We start from the raw sequence: 17,184 nt of genomic DNA, 5'->3' as shown, positions 1-17,184 counted from the left end.
TGTTAGCTTGTCTGGGTATCATGCAGGAAAACGGTCATGAACCTTAAGAACGTGTGTGGAAAGCGTTGAGACGCCAGACCGGTAGGAGGCAGTGATGCAACAAAAGGATGCAGTCTCCCGTAAAATCTCATTAGAATAAAACTAGTCCAGAAAAAGCCAGAAGGGCGAGCTTGAAATGTGATTAATGAACATCGGCAAAGAAGAAATAACAGAAGCATCTTCCGTCCTGCGTCTGTGGCCTTGATTCTATTATTTGGAGGTTTAGTTGGCCTCGTTTTATTGCAACATGCCTTAATCCTGTGCTGCGATGTGCAGACATGTTCGTCCTCTGCAGGTATGCGCGTCAGCGAAGATCGTCTATTTGAACAGACACTCACGCTTTAAAGATTTACTGAGGTTACCTTCGCAGCAGTGACTGACGGTGGTTCCTGAAAAACGATCGTAGTGAGACCTCCCGCTTTATTGCGCATCCCTGTTAACAGTTACGGAGGATGATGGAGAACAAAGCTGCGCCGCTGATAAAGAAGTGACGAGGGGCCGAAGTGAATGGTCGTTGGTAAATATGAATAGCGGCATGTTGGTCGTTAGCCTGAGCTAAAGGAGCTAGCATGTCACTGGGTGGTTAACGGCGGTAACCGCTAACTTAACTAGGTTACCTATAGCCACTTGCTACTAGCTAACGGCGGCTAATCTGCGCTGATCCGCGTCGGTGTGTGACAGGTCGGAGTGTCCGTGTGTTTTAGCGTCTAAAAGCCAGGACACGCGTCGTTCTCCGCGTTGCTTTGACCGTCACGCCGCTGCTCCGCACTCGGCCCGTGTCATGACACCTGTCCGGAACCGGAGGCTGGAGAAAATGGCAGGACATCGCTAGTTGTGTTGACTGAGGCCGGTGCCTTATTGAACCCAGCGCACGGTTAAATTTAAACACAAAATAATAGCAGTGCTGTAGTTTTCGTCCTCTTGTTTCTGCTGGAGGTTTGCGTTACGACCTGTTGAGGACCGTGAGTGATACCTTTCCGGTATCAGTTACTGTGGAGCCACTCTGGACGCAGCACGTCTCTTTTATTTCCCTGTTCTAGGTGCGTGAGCGCTGCAGATCTGAGAGAAGCCATGGACCCGGACGTCACGCGCAGACACCCCTGCTCCCCTCCTCCACCCGAGGATGGTGGTGATGATGAGGAGGACGATGGGCGCGTGGGATCAGGGGAGTTTGGGGGGGGTTCTGCTGCGTCCTGCTCGCCGCTCAGCGCCGCTGCTTCCACTGAGCCTGTAACGACGCCAGCTCCTCCTCCACCCTCCTCCAGCTCCAACCTCCCAGCTGAACAATGCCAGCCTGCATCCAGTGGGAACTCTGGGTCCGACAGGGAGCGGGCAGACGTCAAAGGGCAGGGTTATGTGGCATCTTTGCGTCTGGAAAATGGATTTTCAACAAAAGAGTACGACTCTGGCAACAGACGTGGTTCTTGTCCAGAAGGTGCTTTCTCTCCGGAGGAGGAAACCGGCTTTGCCGACTTCACTGTGTTTACTGATCAGGCAGCACACCCCTGGTGCTGTGGCTTCTCTCCCATAAGCAGCACAGAGCAGTTGGGTGAAAGGGTGGAGGGCTTGACCCTGTCTGAGAAAGTGTGCGATCCAGGACAGGAGGCCATTTTGGACTCTGAGCCCAGGTCTCATTGTGCACGTGAGCGAAAAGCAGATGTTTACACTAAGTTCAGGCACTGTGAAAAAGGAGGTCCAGCCTCTGGTGAACCATCTCAGGACCACCACCAGCCTCAGGGAGCTGCAGCAGCTTTTGACTTTCATCCTGCCGAGTCTCATCTTTGGGAGGAGGATGAAGGCAAGCCAGTGGACCGTTGGCAGGAAGGGGGACATTGTCTGGATGAGGCAGAGGATGCTGGAGATGGGATCTTTTCTAATGTTCCACACGCATTTAGCATGTATAACAATGCTTCAGAGGACCTCGGATCCTTCGGGGATGATTTCTCATTTGAGGGTGTTTCTGCAGACTTGGAACCAAATGTTTCATCTCTTGCTTCTAACGAGGATCAGACTGATTGGGACAAGACTGATGATGAAGATGAAGAACTGGGAGATTGCAAACTCTCTGACTCAGTAAACAGCAGCATGGGAGATCTCAGGCAGTCTGAGGCAGGGAATGCTTTAAATCTTTGCAAACAATCAGCAACTCAGGAAACACCTGCTGCCTCCAGTCTTTGTGGACCTCAGCTAAATTCTGTGGCAAAAACAGCGGGACAGTTTTCAGCTTTCAATCACAGTAGTTCCGAGGGCCAGCGGGACCCAGCACATGCGGATGCAAGGGTGGAAAACCTAGGAAGCCTCCCGCCGAGTGACAGCTTTGCAGATTTCTGCTCAGCGCCCACACAAGAGGACGGAGATGGGTCGTGGGTGGAGTTCAAGGAACAGAGGACTCAGGAGGATTCAAAATCCCGTACACAGCTCACAGAGAAAGTCAGCAGGCTGCGTGCGGATGAGGATGCTGAGCAGGAGCAGGAGCAGGAGCAGGCGGGGCAATGCCGATCTGTGAGGAGAAACAGCTGTCAGGTGGGAGACACTTCAATGGTAAAGCCTTGTTGCTGATCTATTTCTGTACTGATCTTTACATTTTTTATGACCAGGCCTCACTGTTGTACCGGGTTCAGCAGCTCCTTCTGGACACTTTCCCAGAGACAGTGGGCACAGCTCCGGATGATGAGTTGCTGCTCAGCCTTGATGCCCTGCTTCACACCCAGCACCTTCCTGAGAGGAGGGAGGAGGAGAAGGAAGTGAGCAGTGGTCAGTGGTAAGGATGCCCTCCAGATGTCACATCAGTCATAAAGAGTGATAGGATTTTATGCAAAACAAGAAGTCTGGAGTTACAATCTTAGTAAAAAAAACTTCATTACTTTAGATTTACTTATTGCATTTCTAGTGTCCTTATGCTCAAGCCTTATGTCATCTCAGACTTTACTTGAACCTTCCCATTCAGGAAGCAGGGAGGCCTGTGGTGGCCACAGCAGGACATCCACAGTGCAGTAGGCCTCCAGTTTCAGTGGAAAGGCTCCCATACAAACAGAACTCTTCTGAGCTGCCTCGGTGTGGACACCAGGAACATTGTGAGTTTGGCTTCTCCGCTGGAGCTGAATGATCATGGATTGTCAGATTTAGAAGCGGTCACATTGCTGCTCCTTGTAAAAAAGATTAATGTCTTATTAACTTCTAAATTTCAATGTTGTATTGTTTGTGATTTGTACAGTTATACCAGTGTGTTTTTGTGCATCTGTGCCTTTAAAGGTGTTTGTTGGCCTGAAGAAGCAGCCCGTGACTGTGCCTGCTTTCGCATCTGGCCTGGTAATTCAACCGGAACACTGTTCACACATCGTTGCCTTCTTCTTATCATGGAAGCCTGTTAATGTCTAGTGGAATGTTACCAATGTTGTTCTGCATAGAATCTGTATTTGGTGTCTTCAGTGCTGTCACTGTTTAAAGTCATGTTTCCACTATTCAGCAGGGATTGCTAGAGCCCACCAAAGACTTTGTGCCAGCTATTCTTTCTTCACAATATCCAGCAGTCACAGCACAAACGCCTCCAAGGCCTCGGGCCACACCAGACCCCTCAACAGCTTCTGTGCAGGTAAATAGTTTAGTGGGACCAATGACGCAGAGACTTTAAAACAACAGCGCACGAAGCTGAAGTGTTGTGAACTCCCATTACTTTAGGAGGCGCTCCCTTCGCGCCAGCTGGGCTGGAGCAGCCGTGGCCTTAGCAGCTCTCAGGACGGTACGTCCCCACGCCGAGCTCCTCACTTCTGGGGCCGGAAGTAGACTACCAGCCATTTCCAGCAGACTCTTCTGAAAAGCCAAAACTCCTCTGGACTCTTTTTCCTTTCAGCTAAGCATGCGTCCTTCCTTTACCCATCCATGCTGTTTCCTCTCTGCTCATCGGCCACAATGGTTCCACACAGCTACAGACAACCACTGTTCTGACTTCTGCTTCATCTATTTCAGTTACTTCAGTATTTTCTCTGTAATTTATCTCAGTATTTATCAGGCCCAGGTGTAATGAGGAAACAGGGGGAGGTGGTTGCTCAGCATACAGAAAGTGCTTTGGCTGCTGAAAACAATGCAGCTGTAGGGCTTCATCCAAATGACATTTTATTTTTATGTTTATTATTTTATTGTTTTATTTATTAAATCTTAAATATTATCACTTCTCTATCATTTGCCCAGGTCATGGCTACGTTACGCACGACTACTAAATCTGATAGTTGTGAAAAACAGTTATAAAAGTAAAGTGATGGAATCTTTTCATTTGTGCCCTGAGTTCCACATACTTGGTAGAGGGGAAAAACATAAAATTAAGTAAACCGCACCAATACAAACTGTTATTTTTTGTTTATTTGTGAACTACCAGTCTAATTAATTTCAAATTTAGTACAGATATACTCACCATAAAAAAGTAACAGCTAAGTAGCTTTAACCAGCGTGACGGCAAGAAAGGTAGAAAATCATAAACCAAAAGAAATCAAGACATGTTATTACGTGTGTATTATGTGTCATTACACGGCGTGCACAGCAGGGGGCAGTGTGCTTTGAGCGCCGCAATCAAACTCTTCGAACTCGTTAACTCATTTATAGTACTAGTAATCTGCTATTTTTTGTCTTTAATTAATTTTCAAATCTTAAATTCTTCATGTGTGAGGCATTATTGTAAAAGGGTGATTTCTCTGTGGAAACAGGAGAAACTGGTGACTCAGGCTGGTGGTGTTTTACTTCCTGAGCACCATATGTCTGATTATGAGCATGCTGACTAAGAAAAGTGTTTAAAAAGTGTTGTCATGTAGAAACATAACACCTGAAATCCACATTGTTGTTTAGTTACCAATCAGAAACGTCTCTCAAGCGCTTGTGCACCACGTTGTGTTAGTTTATAGCTGCATTTATCCTCATGAGCTGTGCCTTTATGCTACCAATAGTTTTTTAGGACTTTTTTTTCAATGGTAGATAATTTGCTGACAGATGTTTTCTTATTTATCCAGGTTTCTCTTTTAAATACAAATTTAATTCGCTGCAATAAGGATGTGTGGGCAGTGCTTTTAAATGCTGAAATAAATCAGTGGATCCTTTTGTGCTTCATTTGCTCTCTCTTCCTTCAGCGTCTCACTCTTTTTCTCTATTCTATATGGTTGAATACAAAGGTGGGATAAGTCTAACTTCATCATAGCTTGAGACACTAAGCACTTAAAAGAAACTACTACTGGTAGTAGAAAATGACAACATTAACATATTTTGGGATGGAATTTGTTTTTGTTTATTAAATGTATTTGTTATTACAAAATTAGCTTTAATGACTGAAATATCTACATCTGTAACTCTACCCTCACTGTCTAAGTGACACCTCAATCAAAAACAGGCTGCTCTTGAACCCTATAAAGGCAACAAATGAAGCTCCTCCACTCATTCCCACCCCACAACATTCATTAATGACTGTTTGCCCTTGTTAGCACAGACTGCTCTGCTCTCAACCTGGATTTTTTTGGTACTGAGGAGGAGAACAGATCCAGCAGCAACAGCCCACCCTCAGGTCAGCGTTTGAAACTACAGGATTTCATGTTTGTGTAATACCACTCAATAACGATGGCCTGTTGCTAGATTCATCGGGTGCTCAGCGCTCTATCCCGTCATCCTCTGTGACATGTTTGTTTTTGTTACTTCCACATCAAGGACTTGACCCCGACCTGTATGAGCTGACCATTACCAAAGTGGAACCCACCCATAACAGCTGCCACCTAGAGAACACAATGAATCGGCTGATGTCCACCGCGGTTAGAACCAGCACCACCATTAGGTCCGCTCAGCGCTTACACACCATGATCTTTGTGCATTTTGATTTCAACTTTAATTTGTATCATATAGGAACTTTTATTCCTTTATATGAATTAACTTTAGGCTTTATAATGTAAATGTAATTTAACTTCCACTCTGCATATTTGTATGTGTTTTCATCAGAAAGCCCCAGCAGGATGAGGAGCTGAGTACTGAGGCTGGCAGAGTCATTGAGAACCTTCCTAATCTCTCCTTCATGAACGCCAAGGTCCTCATGTTTCCAAGCATACTCGTATCCAAGGAATGCAGTGCAGAGTGATTTTCTCCTCCACACGTTTACACTTCATGCTCAGTCTACTGCTTATTTTAATGTTACAGGATTGATTGTCAAGGTTAAAACGTTAGAATGACTCAGAATGTTGACTTTACTTGCTGTGGTTGAAGGCCTCCACCTGCTGGCTACATGTGGTCATGAAAATGAGCTCTTCTAGTGTGATGAGAAACAAACCTGTGTGCAAATGATGTGCAAAATAAAGAAATATAATTTCATTTTTATTTCCTTGTCTATTTATAAAAAACATAATGTTTTCCTTGTAGAATGTCAGACATTTTATCTGGTTTTTTGGCTTTTCATTCCAGACTTAACAGGTTTGTAGCCCCACAACATGATTCTGTTTTATCTGTTTTGCTCCAGTACGACTTCCATATTTGGTTCGTTCTTTTATACTTTAAAAACAGCAACCAATCGAAGTGTATTCTTAAAGCCTGACAAAAAATACAAACGAAAAGACACAAACTGCAAAAACCACCAATAAAAACTACCATAAAAGGCCAGTCACAGATCGAGGTGGAGGCTGCAGACGGGCCCTTCTCCGCCTCTGCCCGGTGCGCGCGCGCTCCTTTTCCGCCCGTTCCTCGCTCAAAACGCTGGGTTTGCAGGTTGCAAGTGTAAACTGAATCACACGTCTGATACCTCCCGTCTTAGTAGTGAGATCGTCCCTCACCTTGTTGGAGACTGCGTAACTAAGCGTTTTATTGAAGGAAATCAGACGCATGTGTGACCGGATGCGCACCCTTCCCTTCCTACTCTCGATCGGGGCTGGTGCGTCTTCCTTCCGGCTTTCCGAAGAAAGTTGAGGGAGGTTCAGCGGCAACTGGGCTTTTACATAATGGACAGCCAGGGAAGGAAAGTGGTGGTCTGTGACAATGGGACCGGGGTATGTGTACTACTAAGGTTTGACATGCTACGCTCCGCAACTTGCGTTGAACCTGTGCCGTTTGTGTCGAACGATTTGCTGAAACAGGAAGTGGGGCTGTCAGCCTCCAAGCTAGCTAGCGATATCTGGGTGGCTAGCTAGCCAGACTGTTAGCCAGCTAATTTTCATTCATCCAGACTCGACATGGAAACTGTGCGTGTACTGGGTTTAAATTCCAGTACGAAAGCTGAAATGCAGATTCTGACTAATGTTGCCACGGGTGCGGGTGCAACAAAACACCAGCAAACAACTAGCCGCACATTTACTCTCAACGGTTACTAAGCTAAGGTAGCTGTCTAGCCAGCCTGCTAATGTGCAGCTAGCATTAAACAGCTGTCTGTTAATGCTCAGGTCATTTCCGTGATTTGTCTGGCGGATGCGATGATTGCAGATTTGTCACCCAAATTGTAGGTGACATGATCATTATTAGGAGGTTCGGGTCGGCTTAATGGCAGATGTCCGTTGACGGTAACAAGGCCAAAGGTGAATAGAGGAACCACCTTTAACTGTTTGTTCCTGTATCAGCATCGAGGAGACATAAAAATGTCACACGACTGCATTTTAATGTTGGCTCTTCATTGCTCACTGTAAAGAGGCAAAGGCAAAATTTTAGACATTTCAAGTCTTCGTTATGTTTTTAGGAAAATGCTTTACTGCTACCATCAGCCAATACGTTGGTACGTTGCAGTTTAATTTTCCCAAGACAAATACATGAAATCCACTTTGGAAGATTAAACTAGTGGTTCCCATCTTTTTTGACGTTGGGTTTCTTCCAGCACAGCTTTTCATTATTATGTGATGATTTATTGGTCACTGAGCCGAAGAGCTACTTCCATCTCTACTGTACTTACTTCCTGCTTCCCTTATTTGAATAAAGTTATTATAATTCTCTTATTTTTTTTATTGCATTTTTGGCTAGACTATTTTGTGCGTGTTTTCCTCTTCACATTCATACTTACTCACCTTGGCTGTTACATGTTTTTGAAAAGTTCAGAACTTGTTGATGCTCAAACACTGTAGAACACGATCTGTAGAATGAATGAGAGTACATAGAAATGTAACTGACAGCTCAAACAATACACCCATGTATTTGTTGAGTTGTTTGGTAATATTTTAACAAAGACATTTACAGTTTAATTGTTCATCTTAATGTGTGCAACTTGCTCCCTGAGATGCCAGTGTTAATGTCTAGGGTCGTCCTGGCTGCAACTTCAAGCAGGATGTTAGCTTAGCGCGTTACTGACTAATATGTTTTTTTTTAGAGATGCAAGTCTTTGAAGAGCCAGAAAAAGACCAGCATGTGAGATTGTAACTGAGAAATAAGAGGAAGCGAGAGAATTTGAACCACATCCACATATGTCAGCAACACATTTACACAGCTTTGCAAAATGCGTCTGTGTTTTAGCCTGTTTTGTCCTTGATTCAATGAATATTACACTGCTGCAAATGTGTAAAAATTTTAAAAACAAATCTGGAATGTTACAGCTCAGATGCCTTTTTTCTACATACATGCCACTTATAGTTCATTGATGGTTTGTGGTTTGACTGGGTTTAAATTATGATTTGACAGTTATTGTAACTAAGCTAAAAATGACGAACTCTGTAGACATCTATTTAGATCAGCAAATTCTTGATACCTGTAAGTTTTTTTTTTATTTTGTGAACTAAAATGTGTTTGTCCCAGGTGTTTTACACAAAGGTTCTGTCTTGTTCTAAATGCCAGTTCTTATCAGTAGGACTTTTACTAGTGTTACATATTTTGCCCTGTTAATCTCAGTGTGATTAAATTCATTCCACTTCTCTGTCTCCAGTTTGTCAAGTGCGGCTATGCAGGCTCCAACTTCCCAGAGCACATCTTCCCTGCGCTTGTTGGGAGACCCATCATTCGCTCAACAGCCAAAGTGGGAAACATTGAGATTAAGGTAAGAACCGGTTCAGGTGGTAATATTTAATATTAAAAAATATTTTGTAAAACAAGCATATTATTATTGTCACGGGCTGTTTCATTTTGAGCTCTTAAACAAGCTGGTAACCCAATTCAACCCAAATATGTTAGACAACAGAGCGTCTCTAAAGCAGCTGAATCACTTCTGGCAGCAGAGGTCAAAATGTTTCCCATTATTTTAGCATAAAGCAGATCTCTGTCTGTCTTGTTTTTCTAGTTCTTTTGGTTATTCACACTTTACACATCTACCTTCCTCCCCCATGTTTTGTTCCCCTTGGTGAAATAGAATGCCCAGAAGATGGTAAGTTCAGGTTGGTGTGTGCCCCCAGTTCTTGCCTGCTCCAGAGAGATGTCTTTGTTTGAGATTCTCTTGTCTTCAACTGAAAAAATACATTATAACAAAGAAAAAAAATGGTTTTCATTATTTTCTACTCACAAGTAGTTTGCTAGTTTTTTCGGTTTGTGTTTGTGTTGTTGGTCAAATGAGTCAGTCAGATAATACATCACCTTACACTAATGCACTCCCCCAGGCTGAAAGCGCTGCAGTAACGGCTGCGATGAGTCATAGGCCAGCTGTTATCGATGGAGCGCTGTAATAGATTTTGGAATGCTTCCATTTTCAGAGTCTCTGATCTGCTGGTGCATCCCGACAGCTTCACCACCTTTAAAACCTGCAGGTTTTATTAGTACTTATATAATAGTTTGAGCTAAAAAGAACTTGGCGTCAGCTACAGCCAGAAAACATTGTCAGCGTCTATATTCCACAAAGCTCTGTTTACTCACATTTCATTTAAGTTAGTAGCATTCAACCTTTAACATTTGCAGAGAAGTTTCCCCACTCAGGGATGCATGGCACACAGCTGAAGTTAAAGACGGAAGCACATCTGTTTTTCTTTGTTTTTTTTTTTTTTTATTAAGACCACATGGAGGCAGTGCCTATGACTGGTACTTTGTTAATGCCAAAGTACACAGGATGGACCCATAAAATGGCTCCCCTCAGTAGGCTTTTGATGTCTCCAAGTGGAACATGAGCTGCTTGACTGTGTGGCTAACACTGAGTCCTAACCCACCAGTTGTTTACATGGTGAGGCTGCCTTGCATGCAGCTAGTTGAATGGTGCTATAACAAGTGGTTCACTGTAGCTAGAGGCAAGTGTTTACAGTTCTAGATGCATGGAAAATAATGCATTGTTGTGCATGCAAGGTAACGGAAATTAAAGAAGCGCTACAAGAATGCGCCTGACACCTCATTTTGTTTGCAGTGCTACATGGATAAGCAGCTATAGTAGATTTTCCAAACAAATAGTGGATCATCCCTGCGCTCATTGTTATCATCTAAAACAGGTGGGCTCTATTCTGCCTTTCTTTCAAATATTTGTTGACCTTTTTAGGATTTGATGGTGGGGGATGAGGCCAGCGAGCTGCGCTCTATGCTGGAAGTCAACTACCCCATGGAGAACGGCATCGTCAGGAACTGGGACGACATGAAGCACCTGTGGGACTACACCTTCGGCCCAGAAAAGCTCAACATCGAGTCCAGCAACTGCAAGATTCTGTTGACAGAACCGCCCATGAATCCCACTAAGAACCGCGAGAAAATCATCGAGGTATGTTGAAATATTTTGGGCTTTTAAAATGAATGTGAAGATTTAGAGTAGGCAAAAGGGTGAATTCTGTAATTTATGGCTCATTGTGGGTTCACGTGTCCATTAAACATGTTAACATGTTTATTTGCTGTTGCTGCAGGTGATGTTTGAGACTTACAAGTTTTCGGGGGTCTACATTGCAATTCAAGCTGTTCTGACCCTGTATGCTCAAGGTAAGAAGATGAACATGCATGGGCTGCAGTTTAATAAGAACAGAAACATTAACGTTGTAACTACTAGAGTTCACTACAACCACACCTCATTTCATTTTATCTTTGACTGTGACAGGATTTGGCTGCCACGCCTTTGTTAAATAGCCTGTGCTAAGATTTGTGTTGGGCCTGCCTGAATACCACATGACATTCTCTGGGGGAGAAAGTCTGGATGTTGGTTTAAAAATATGACATGGAATCTATCAGTTTTCAAACAAGATCAGATTTCTAAAGCTTTTTGAGCCAGTGACAGAAAATAGAAGTGCATTTTTATGTTAGGTGAGTTATTTCAGTTTTAGTGCATTCCCTTAGCAAAGCAACAAAGCTATCAGTCAGGAGCCCAAAGCACACACTGGATAAGAAGCAGACACAAACTCACCTGGCTTTGTATGAACTGTTGTCTAGGCCTTCTGACTGGTGTGGTGGTCGACTCTGGGGACGGTGTGACACACATCTGTCCAGTGTATGAGGGCTTCAGCCTGCCCCACCTGACGAGACGCCTGGACATCGCAGGCAGGGACATCACCCGCTACCTCATCAAGGTACACACAGTGCGGGACTTCCTGTCATCTCACTTAATACTTTAAAGCAGGGCATCATCTTGCTTCCAGAATGGGATGAATTGCCATACAGTTTAATAAAAAGCGTTTTAAAAGAAGTTTTTTTTCATTGAGTTTATTTGGCTCTAAATAAGCTGGATACTGACGTCTACTTGTTCTTCTTTCCCTCTTCTCTCCATGTGCTCCTCCATCTCTGTGCAGTTGTTGTTGCTGAGGGGCTACGCCTTTAACCACTCTGCTGACTTTGAGACCGTGCGCATGATGAAGGAGAAGCTTTGCTATGTGGGGTACAACATCGAGCAGGAGCAGAAGCTGGCGCTGGAAACCACTGTGCTGGTGGAATCCTACACGGTAGACACACCACTTCTCCTTCAATAGAATAAAAAACCAATGCATTCACATGGAGCGTGATAGGAAAGTGCATTTACAACATTGCTTGTGAAAATGGCGCAAAAGAGTCAAAATGAGAGGTTACAGTAAATGAGTTGCTGCCCTCACATGGCCAGTGTCTGCACAAACGTAACTTTTAAAGGACGCAATGGATTATTTATGCAATCCATGCGTCCTCCATAGCATTCCTGGACACGCGTAATCCACTCCTGATCCTGAACTCCTGCTGTCACCTCTCTAATAACGAATAAACCTTTACTCTTTGTGTAGACTGCTCATATTTGGCAGCAGATTTTCAGTTCACAGCCAATTTTGTTTAGACTTATTTTCTTATATAAAGTGACTTTTATTCCTGCGCATTGGTTTTTATCATTTGTTTTTCAAGAGAGGCCGTTTTGAAATCAGAACTAGCAGTGTAACTCAAGCTGTTTCTGAACGGAGCTGCCACATGCCGTTGGTTGCTGTGTTGGCTGCTTCCAGACAGGGCAGTGCTGCAGACAGTTTTCAGGGACGAAGGGGGAGCAGAGTTCTCCACCAGCCGTGCTTTTCTTTCCTTTTCCCTGCAGAGGGAACCACAGAATCTAAACGCAGGTTCTGGAGTCGGTGTTACTGCACGCCTTGCCGAGCACATGTTGTGTCTCAGAGCGCACTGTGACCGTGTGTGTTTGGGTTAGTGTAGGCGTGTGAACACGTATGTGTATAGTTTTGTGTGCCTGAGCGTGCCGAAACAAGGAGGGCAATGTAACTGTGGCCGAAAGGCCCTGAACTGCACGTTACATCATTTCCTGTGCAGCCACTTGCGGCGGTGGCTGGGCTCCACTTCCTCCCACTGCCCTCAGCTGAATGAAGCCTTTTTCTAGTAGCGCACACATTCGTTCTACTGGTTTGGATCCTACTCTGCCTGTACTTGAACTTCTGTTTGAAGCATTAATTTTTGCACTGCAGAAATTACATAATGTCTCTCTTTAAAATAGTTTGAAGTGTAAAGGGAAGTTATAACTTCTCAAACAACCACTGAAGTGTGTTAATCCTGACTGATGGACACCCTTTATCACTGAGTCATACATTAAACTCTACCTCTTCTCTGGTGTCATTTTTCTTTTTTCCCTTCTCTTTTCATCTGCGCTCTCCCACACATCACCAGCTGCCAGATGGTCGTGTGATCAAGGTGGGAGGAGAGCGGTTTGAGGCCCCTGAGGCTCTGTTCCAGCCCCACCTCATCAATGTGGAGGGTGTTGGAGTGGCCGAGCTCCTCTTCAACACAATCCAGGCAGCCGACATAGATACCAGGTGAGGACAATAAAACAGGCAGATGCCTCGCTGTGTAGTTTACAGAGACTTGGTCTTTCCACACCAGCACAAATTAAAATATAAAAAACATTGTCACGTGGCAAAGATGTGCAAAATGGTGGCAGCTACAGAAGTCGTTCTGCTTCTGGAGAAGATGTTATAAAAAATGAACCTGAAATTGAAGTTGTCCTTTGACAAGAACCCCAACCACACACACCTTTTGTCGTCAGCGTAATGATTTGTGTCCTCCCATCGTCAGGCCTGAGTTCTACAAACACATCGTGCTCTCAGGAGGATCCACCATGTACCCAGGCCTGCCGTCTCGGCTAGAGAGGGAACTCAAGCAGCTGTACCTGGAGCGCGTGCTCAAGGGAGACGTGGACAAGCTCTCGGTGAGAAGCCAATCTTCACCACCTCATCTGTTTTATATATATATATTGTAGTGTTGATTGTGTGACTCTTATGGAAGGACTTCCAATAAAATAAAACTACTTGGATGTTTACAGAGAATGTTAGGAACCAGTTCATACAACAATTGAGGCTCAGATTAGAACTTTGTTTGTGTCAGCTGCACTAAGCGTGTGGTTGTTCTAGGAGCTGACTGAACGTGCTGACACAGACAGAGACCCCAGGTCTGGCTTAATGTGCCAGGCCTCTCGCTTGGTGTGAATTCATGTTTCCAGCTGATTCTCAGTTTGTTTAATTTGGCCTGGGTTGCGTTTCCCACATGTGAGAGTTTAAAGTGGCAGCAGGGTCAGATTTGTGAAGAACAGAGAATCTACGCAATCAAAGTTTACAGTAGATTCACTTTAATCTGTCGTGGATACTATTTAAACCACGTCTGCAACCGCAAATCACTGATGACTTGATGTTATCCTGATGCAGCATCTACGTTCTACCACCAGGTGGTGTCAGACTCCAGCGACATTGATCTGAAGCATATTAATATCATCTTATGTGGACTTTACTTCCTAATATAAATATTTATAAAGTTGTCTACTAAGCTAATGTTGCACTTAGAATTGAATATTTACAAAGAATATTCTACATATTTATTGGTTTGATAATTTGCATTGAATTTATGTTCTGAATATTATCTTTATTATTGTAAATGATGAAACTCTGGCTTTTCTGTTGTTACACTGGATGAGCCATGCTGCCTTGAACTCCTTCTTGTCCAGACATGTTTTATTTTAATCCACAGCGTGAACCATGTGGTGAACTGGACTCTTATGATGCTGTGCCCCGTTGTTTTGTAGAAATTTAAGATCCGGATTGAGGATCCTCCTAGACGAAAGCACATGGTGTTCCTGGGCGGAGCCGTGCTGGCCGACATCATGAAGGACAAGGACAACTTCTGGCTGACCCGCGAGGAGTACCAGGAGAAAGGAGTCCGTGTGCTGGAAAAACTTGGAGTCACCGTCAGATAAAGTACTGAACGGACAGGCCACGCAGACACGCATCCAGTCCCACACACACACACACACACACACACACACACACACCACATACATGTCACACACACACACACACGTTCGTCACACATACACACTTCCTCTTTCGCCCTTTTCGCAGAGTATATATCTATTTATCCCTCCTCTTCTTCTCTCCTCTGGCTCTTGATACTCCTCTAACACCAGAGAGGATCGAGTCGTCACCTCCCTGCTCTCCTCCTCCCTCCTCCCTCCACTTTGCTTCTCTTCTCTCCTGGTTTGGGGTTGGCTCACACTCTTCCTCACAAGCCTTGATTTCCACACAAACTCCTTTTTTACTTTAATTAGTAGAAGGGTTAACGTTGCCCTGCTGGTGTATTTTCATATCTGATGTCGGTCAAATGCTGATGAAGGTTAAAACCAGTGTGAAAACCCAGCTGCTGCTGCAGTGAGTGTTTGCTTCCCTCTTGATTTCATGTTGAGGGAGGTAAAAAAAATCGATGCAAAGTTTCTAAGCAGCTCATCAAGCGTCAGTAGAATCACTATCAGGTCCACCACAAACAGCCACGGCCCGTTTTTAGCATCTGTTCCAGGTGAGCGAGAACTGATCACATTTTTATGTCGGGTTTTATAAATGATATCATGGCTTTTTTTTCTGGGAGAGGGACTTTTGCTTTTCTTTTTGTTGGATGTATGAGTTCATTTTGTATCGTTTTAAATTTGGATTTTCTTTTGTTGCTGTGCACTGCTACCATTGTACTACGGCATACTGTGGTGAAGTCCCTCTGTTTTATTTTTTAAGAATTGACGGTTGAAAAGGGACACATGCAGAATAAATCCCTGAGCTTGACATCGGGTGTGTGACGGTACTTGGGGGATCGTAGTTGGTGAGAAGTGTTAATATTTTGTTCCTCATCGAACGCCTCTGCCTTCGCTCTGGGTGCGAATCCTGAGCGGAGCCGCGCGGGTTCGAGCAGCGGTAGCACCGTTAGACTGCGACGACGCTGTAGCACCTCGTCTGCCGCGTTCCTTCGCATCCAGTGAGGCAGCGACAGGTTGACGATGAGGCAAAAACCTGGGGAACTAAAAACGGTATTTTATCGACGCTAAAATGCTGATGAGACCATAACGTTTAATGGAGGCACTTCTATTTTGATTATGGCAAACGTGTATATTATGTTTCCTTTCCATGAACGTCTATCCAGTGCCAAGTGCAGTTAATGTTGACTGGATTTCTTAAGTTTTTGTCTTTCTTTTTGTCACCTTTTTTATTTTCCTGTATTGTTCATAGCATAACTGCCTAACTCTGATTTAAATAAATAAAAGTGATTTATAAGGATAACTGCATGAGGAGTGTTTTTGCCGACAACCTGGGAGAGGGCATGGCACAATGCTGTGGGGTAATACAGTAAACTGACAATTATTTTTAATAGATTCCATGATTTGTGTGTTGGACATTTCAGATTGGAGGTTCTCACATTCGAACAACCTTCTCAGATTCTGTAGTTTGTCTGATATAAAGAGAAAAGCTGTACATGTTCACATTGATTGAGCTAGAACCAGTAAACATTTAATGGTTTTGCTTTTTAATAAGAGCAACTATTAAAGTAGTTCCACTTTATTATTTCAACTCTACAGTAGTTTAAATATTTAAACAGTCTCTTCCAAGTCCAGGAGTAGAATCCTGATCATGCTGCAGCTTAAATCCTCAAGATCACAAATCTGAGCTGGAATTAAAGCAGATGCCCCTTAAACAGACCAGAGGATGGAGGTAGAGTAGGTGTGAAAACGACCGCGGGGAGCTCTGCTCAGACCAGGAAGAGGAAGTGGAACAGTGGCAGAGGACTGGCGCCACCAGAGGAAGAGGCTCTCTTTCCGTGCCTGAAATAAAGATCTCACCCAGACTCTTCCGACCTTGTTCCATTTTAATCCCCCGACTCCTGCCACTTCCCTCTCAGCCCTGAACTGTTCTGTGATGCATCGTTTGAAGTTTCCTCCCCATCAGCGCACAAGCGGCTTCGCTGGCTCTCAACAGATGTGAGAAGCAATGAAGGACATTTTATTGCAGCTTTGAGGAGCTGCTGGATAAAGTTGTCGACTTTCAACATCACCTCGGCTTCAAAAGGAAACCTTTTTTTTTTTGCTTTTTCCAACATTCCAAACAAAGTAAATTGGAAACAGTTTCTGTCAAAACGCTGAGTGTGATCATTTACATGCTTGTATAGTTTATCTCAGGTGCAAAACCGTCCTCAACAAGAGACTGAAACAATTATCTGGTTCTCTTTTAGCTTCACTGTTGCGACATCTCTGCTCCGTGTGGGTTAATCAAGCGATTCGGGCCTGAGAAAGGCCCACCGCTTGCTCAAATGTTGCACAAGGAGCACAGCTGTGGAACAAAATCTCAGCCGTTCAAAGGAAGTGGAGAGAAATTAAAACTGCTGCCTGTCTTTGGACACGAGACCCCAGCGCTGGTGCAGAAGGAGCCGCCCGTTCGTGTACGGTGCACTGGAGTGAGCGCTGGGTGCACCCAGAGAGGGGCCACACTGACCCCATTACATGAGCAGAGATCCTAAATGTTTGCACATGTGGACCGTGATGCTGTTTGCAGCCGCCGAGCTGCTTCGCAGCCC

General features: G+C 44.3%; 2 protein-coding genes across 6 annotated transcripts; both read left to right on the top strand.

Annotated features, from left to right (window-relative positions):
• The first annotated feature begins 124 nt into the window (after window positions 1-124).
• Window positions 125-6,372, top strand: aftphb (aftiphilin b). 5 transcript variants are annotated; one of them, XR_008692664.1, is made up of 10 exons: window positions 125-334; window positions 1,080-2,562; window positions 2,637-2,800; window positions 2,987-3,113; window positions 3,292-3,348; window positions 3,506-3,631; window positions 3,718-3,778; window positions 5,502-5,581; window positions 5,722-5,845; window positions 6,007-6,145. XR_008692664.1 is itself a non-coding variant. In XM_029127575.3 (10 exons), the coding sequence occupies exons 1-10, from the start codon at window positions 318-320 to the stop codon at window positions 6,140-6,142; spliced, it is 2,367 nt and encodes a 788-aa protein (XP_028983408.3). In that variant the 5' UTR covers window positions 125-317; the 3' UTR covers window positions 6,143-6,372. The 5 variants fall into 5 exon arrangements, 4 of the variants coding, with proteins under 4 accessions (XP_028983408.3, XP_055358748.1, XP_028983410.1 ...); XM_029127575.3 differs by having other exon boundaries at window positions 3,509-3,631; window positions 5,507-5,581; window positions 6,007-6,372; XM_055502773.1 differs by having other exon boundaries at window positions 5,507-5,581; window positions 6,007-6,372.
• Window positions 6,373-6,738: 366 nt separating this feature from the next.
• On the top strand, window positions 6,739-15,896 carry LOC114842083 (actin-related protein 2-B). The gene is made up of 9 exons (XM_029127582.3): window positions 6,739-7,040; window positions 8,891-9,001; window positions 10,415-10,630; window positions 10,770-10,842; window positions 11,287-11,423; window positions 11,643-11,792; window positions 12,976-13,121; window positions 13,381-13,513; window positions 14,381-15,896. Exons 1-9 carry the CDS (start codon window positions 6,993-6,995, stop codon window positions 14,549-14,551), a joined length of 1,185 nt encoding a protein of 394 aa, XP_028983415.1. The 5' UTR covers window positions 6,739-6,992; the 3' UTR covers window positions 14,552-15,896.
• Window positions 15,897-17,184: the final 1,288 nt, after the last annotated feature.

This window comes from Betta splendens, chromosome 15, assembly GCF_900634795.4.
Source record: "Betta splendens chromosome 15, fBetSpl5.4, whole genome shotgun sequence".
In the NCBI taxonomy this organism is placed as follows: Eukaryota; Metazoa; Chordata; class Actinopteri; order Anabantiformes; family Osphronemidae; genus Betta; species Betta splendens.
This window is presented reverse-complemented; position numbering and strand designations above follow the sequence as displayed.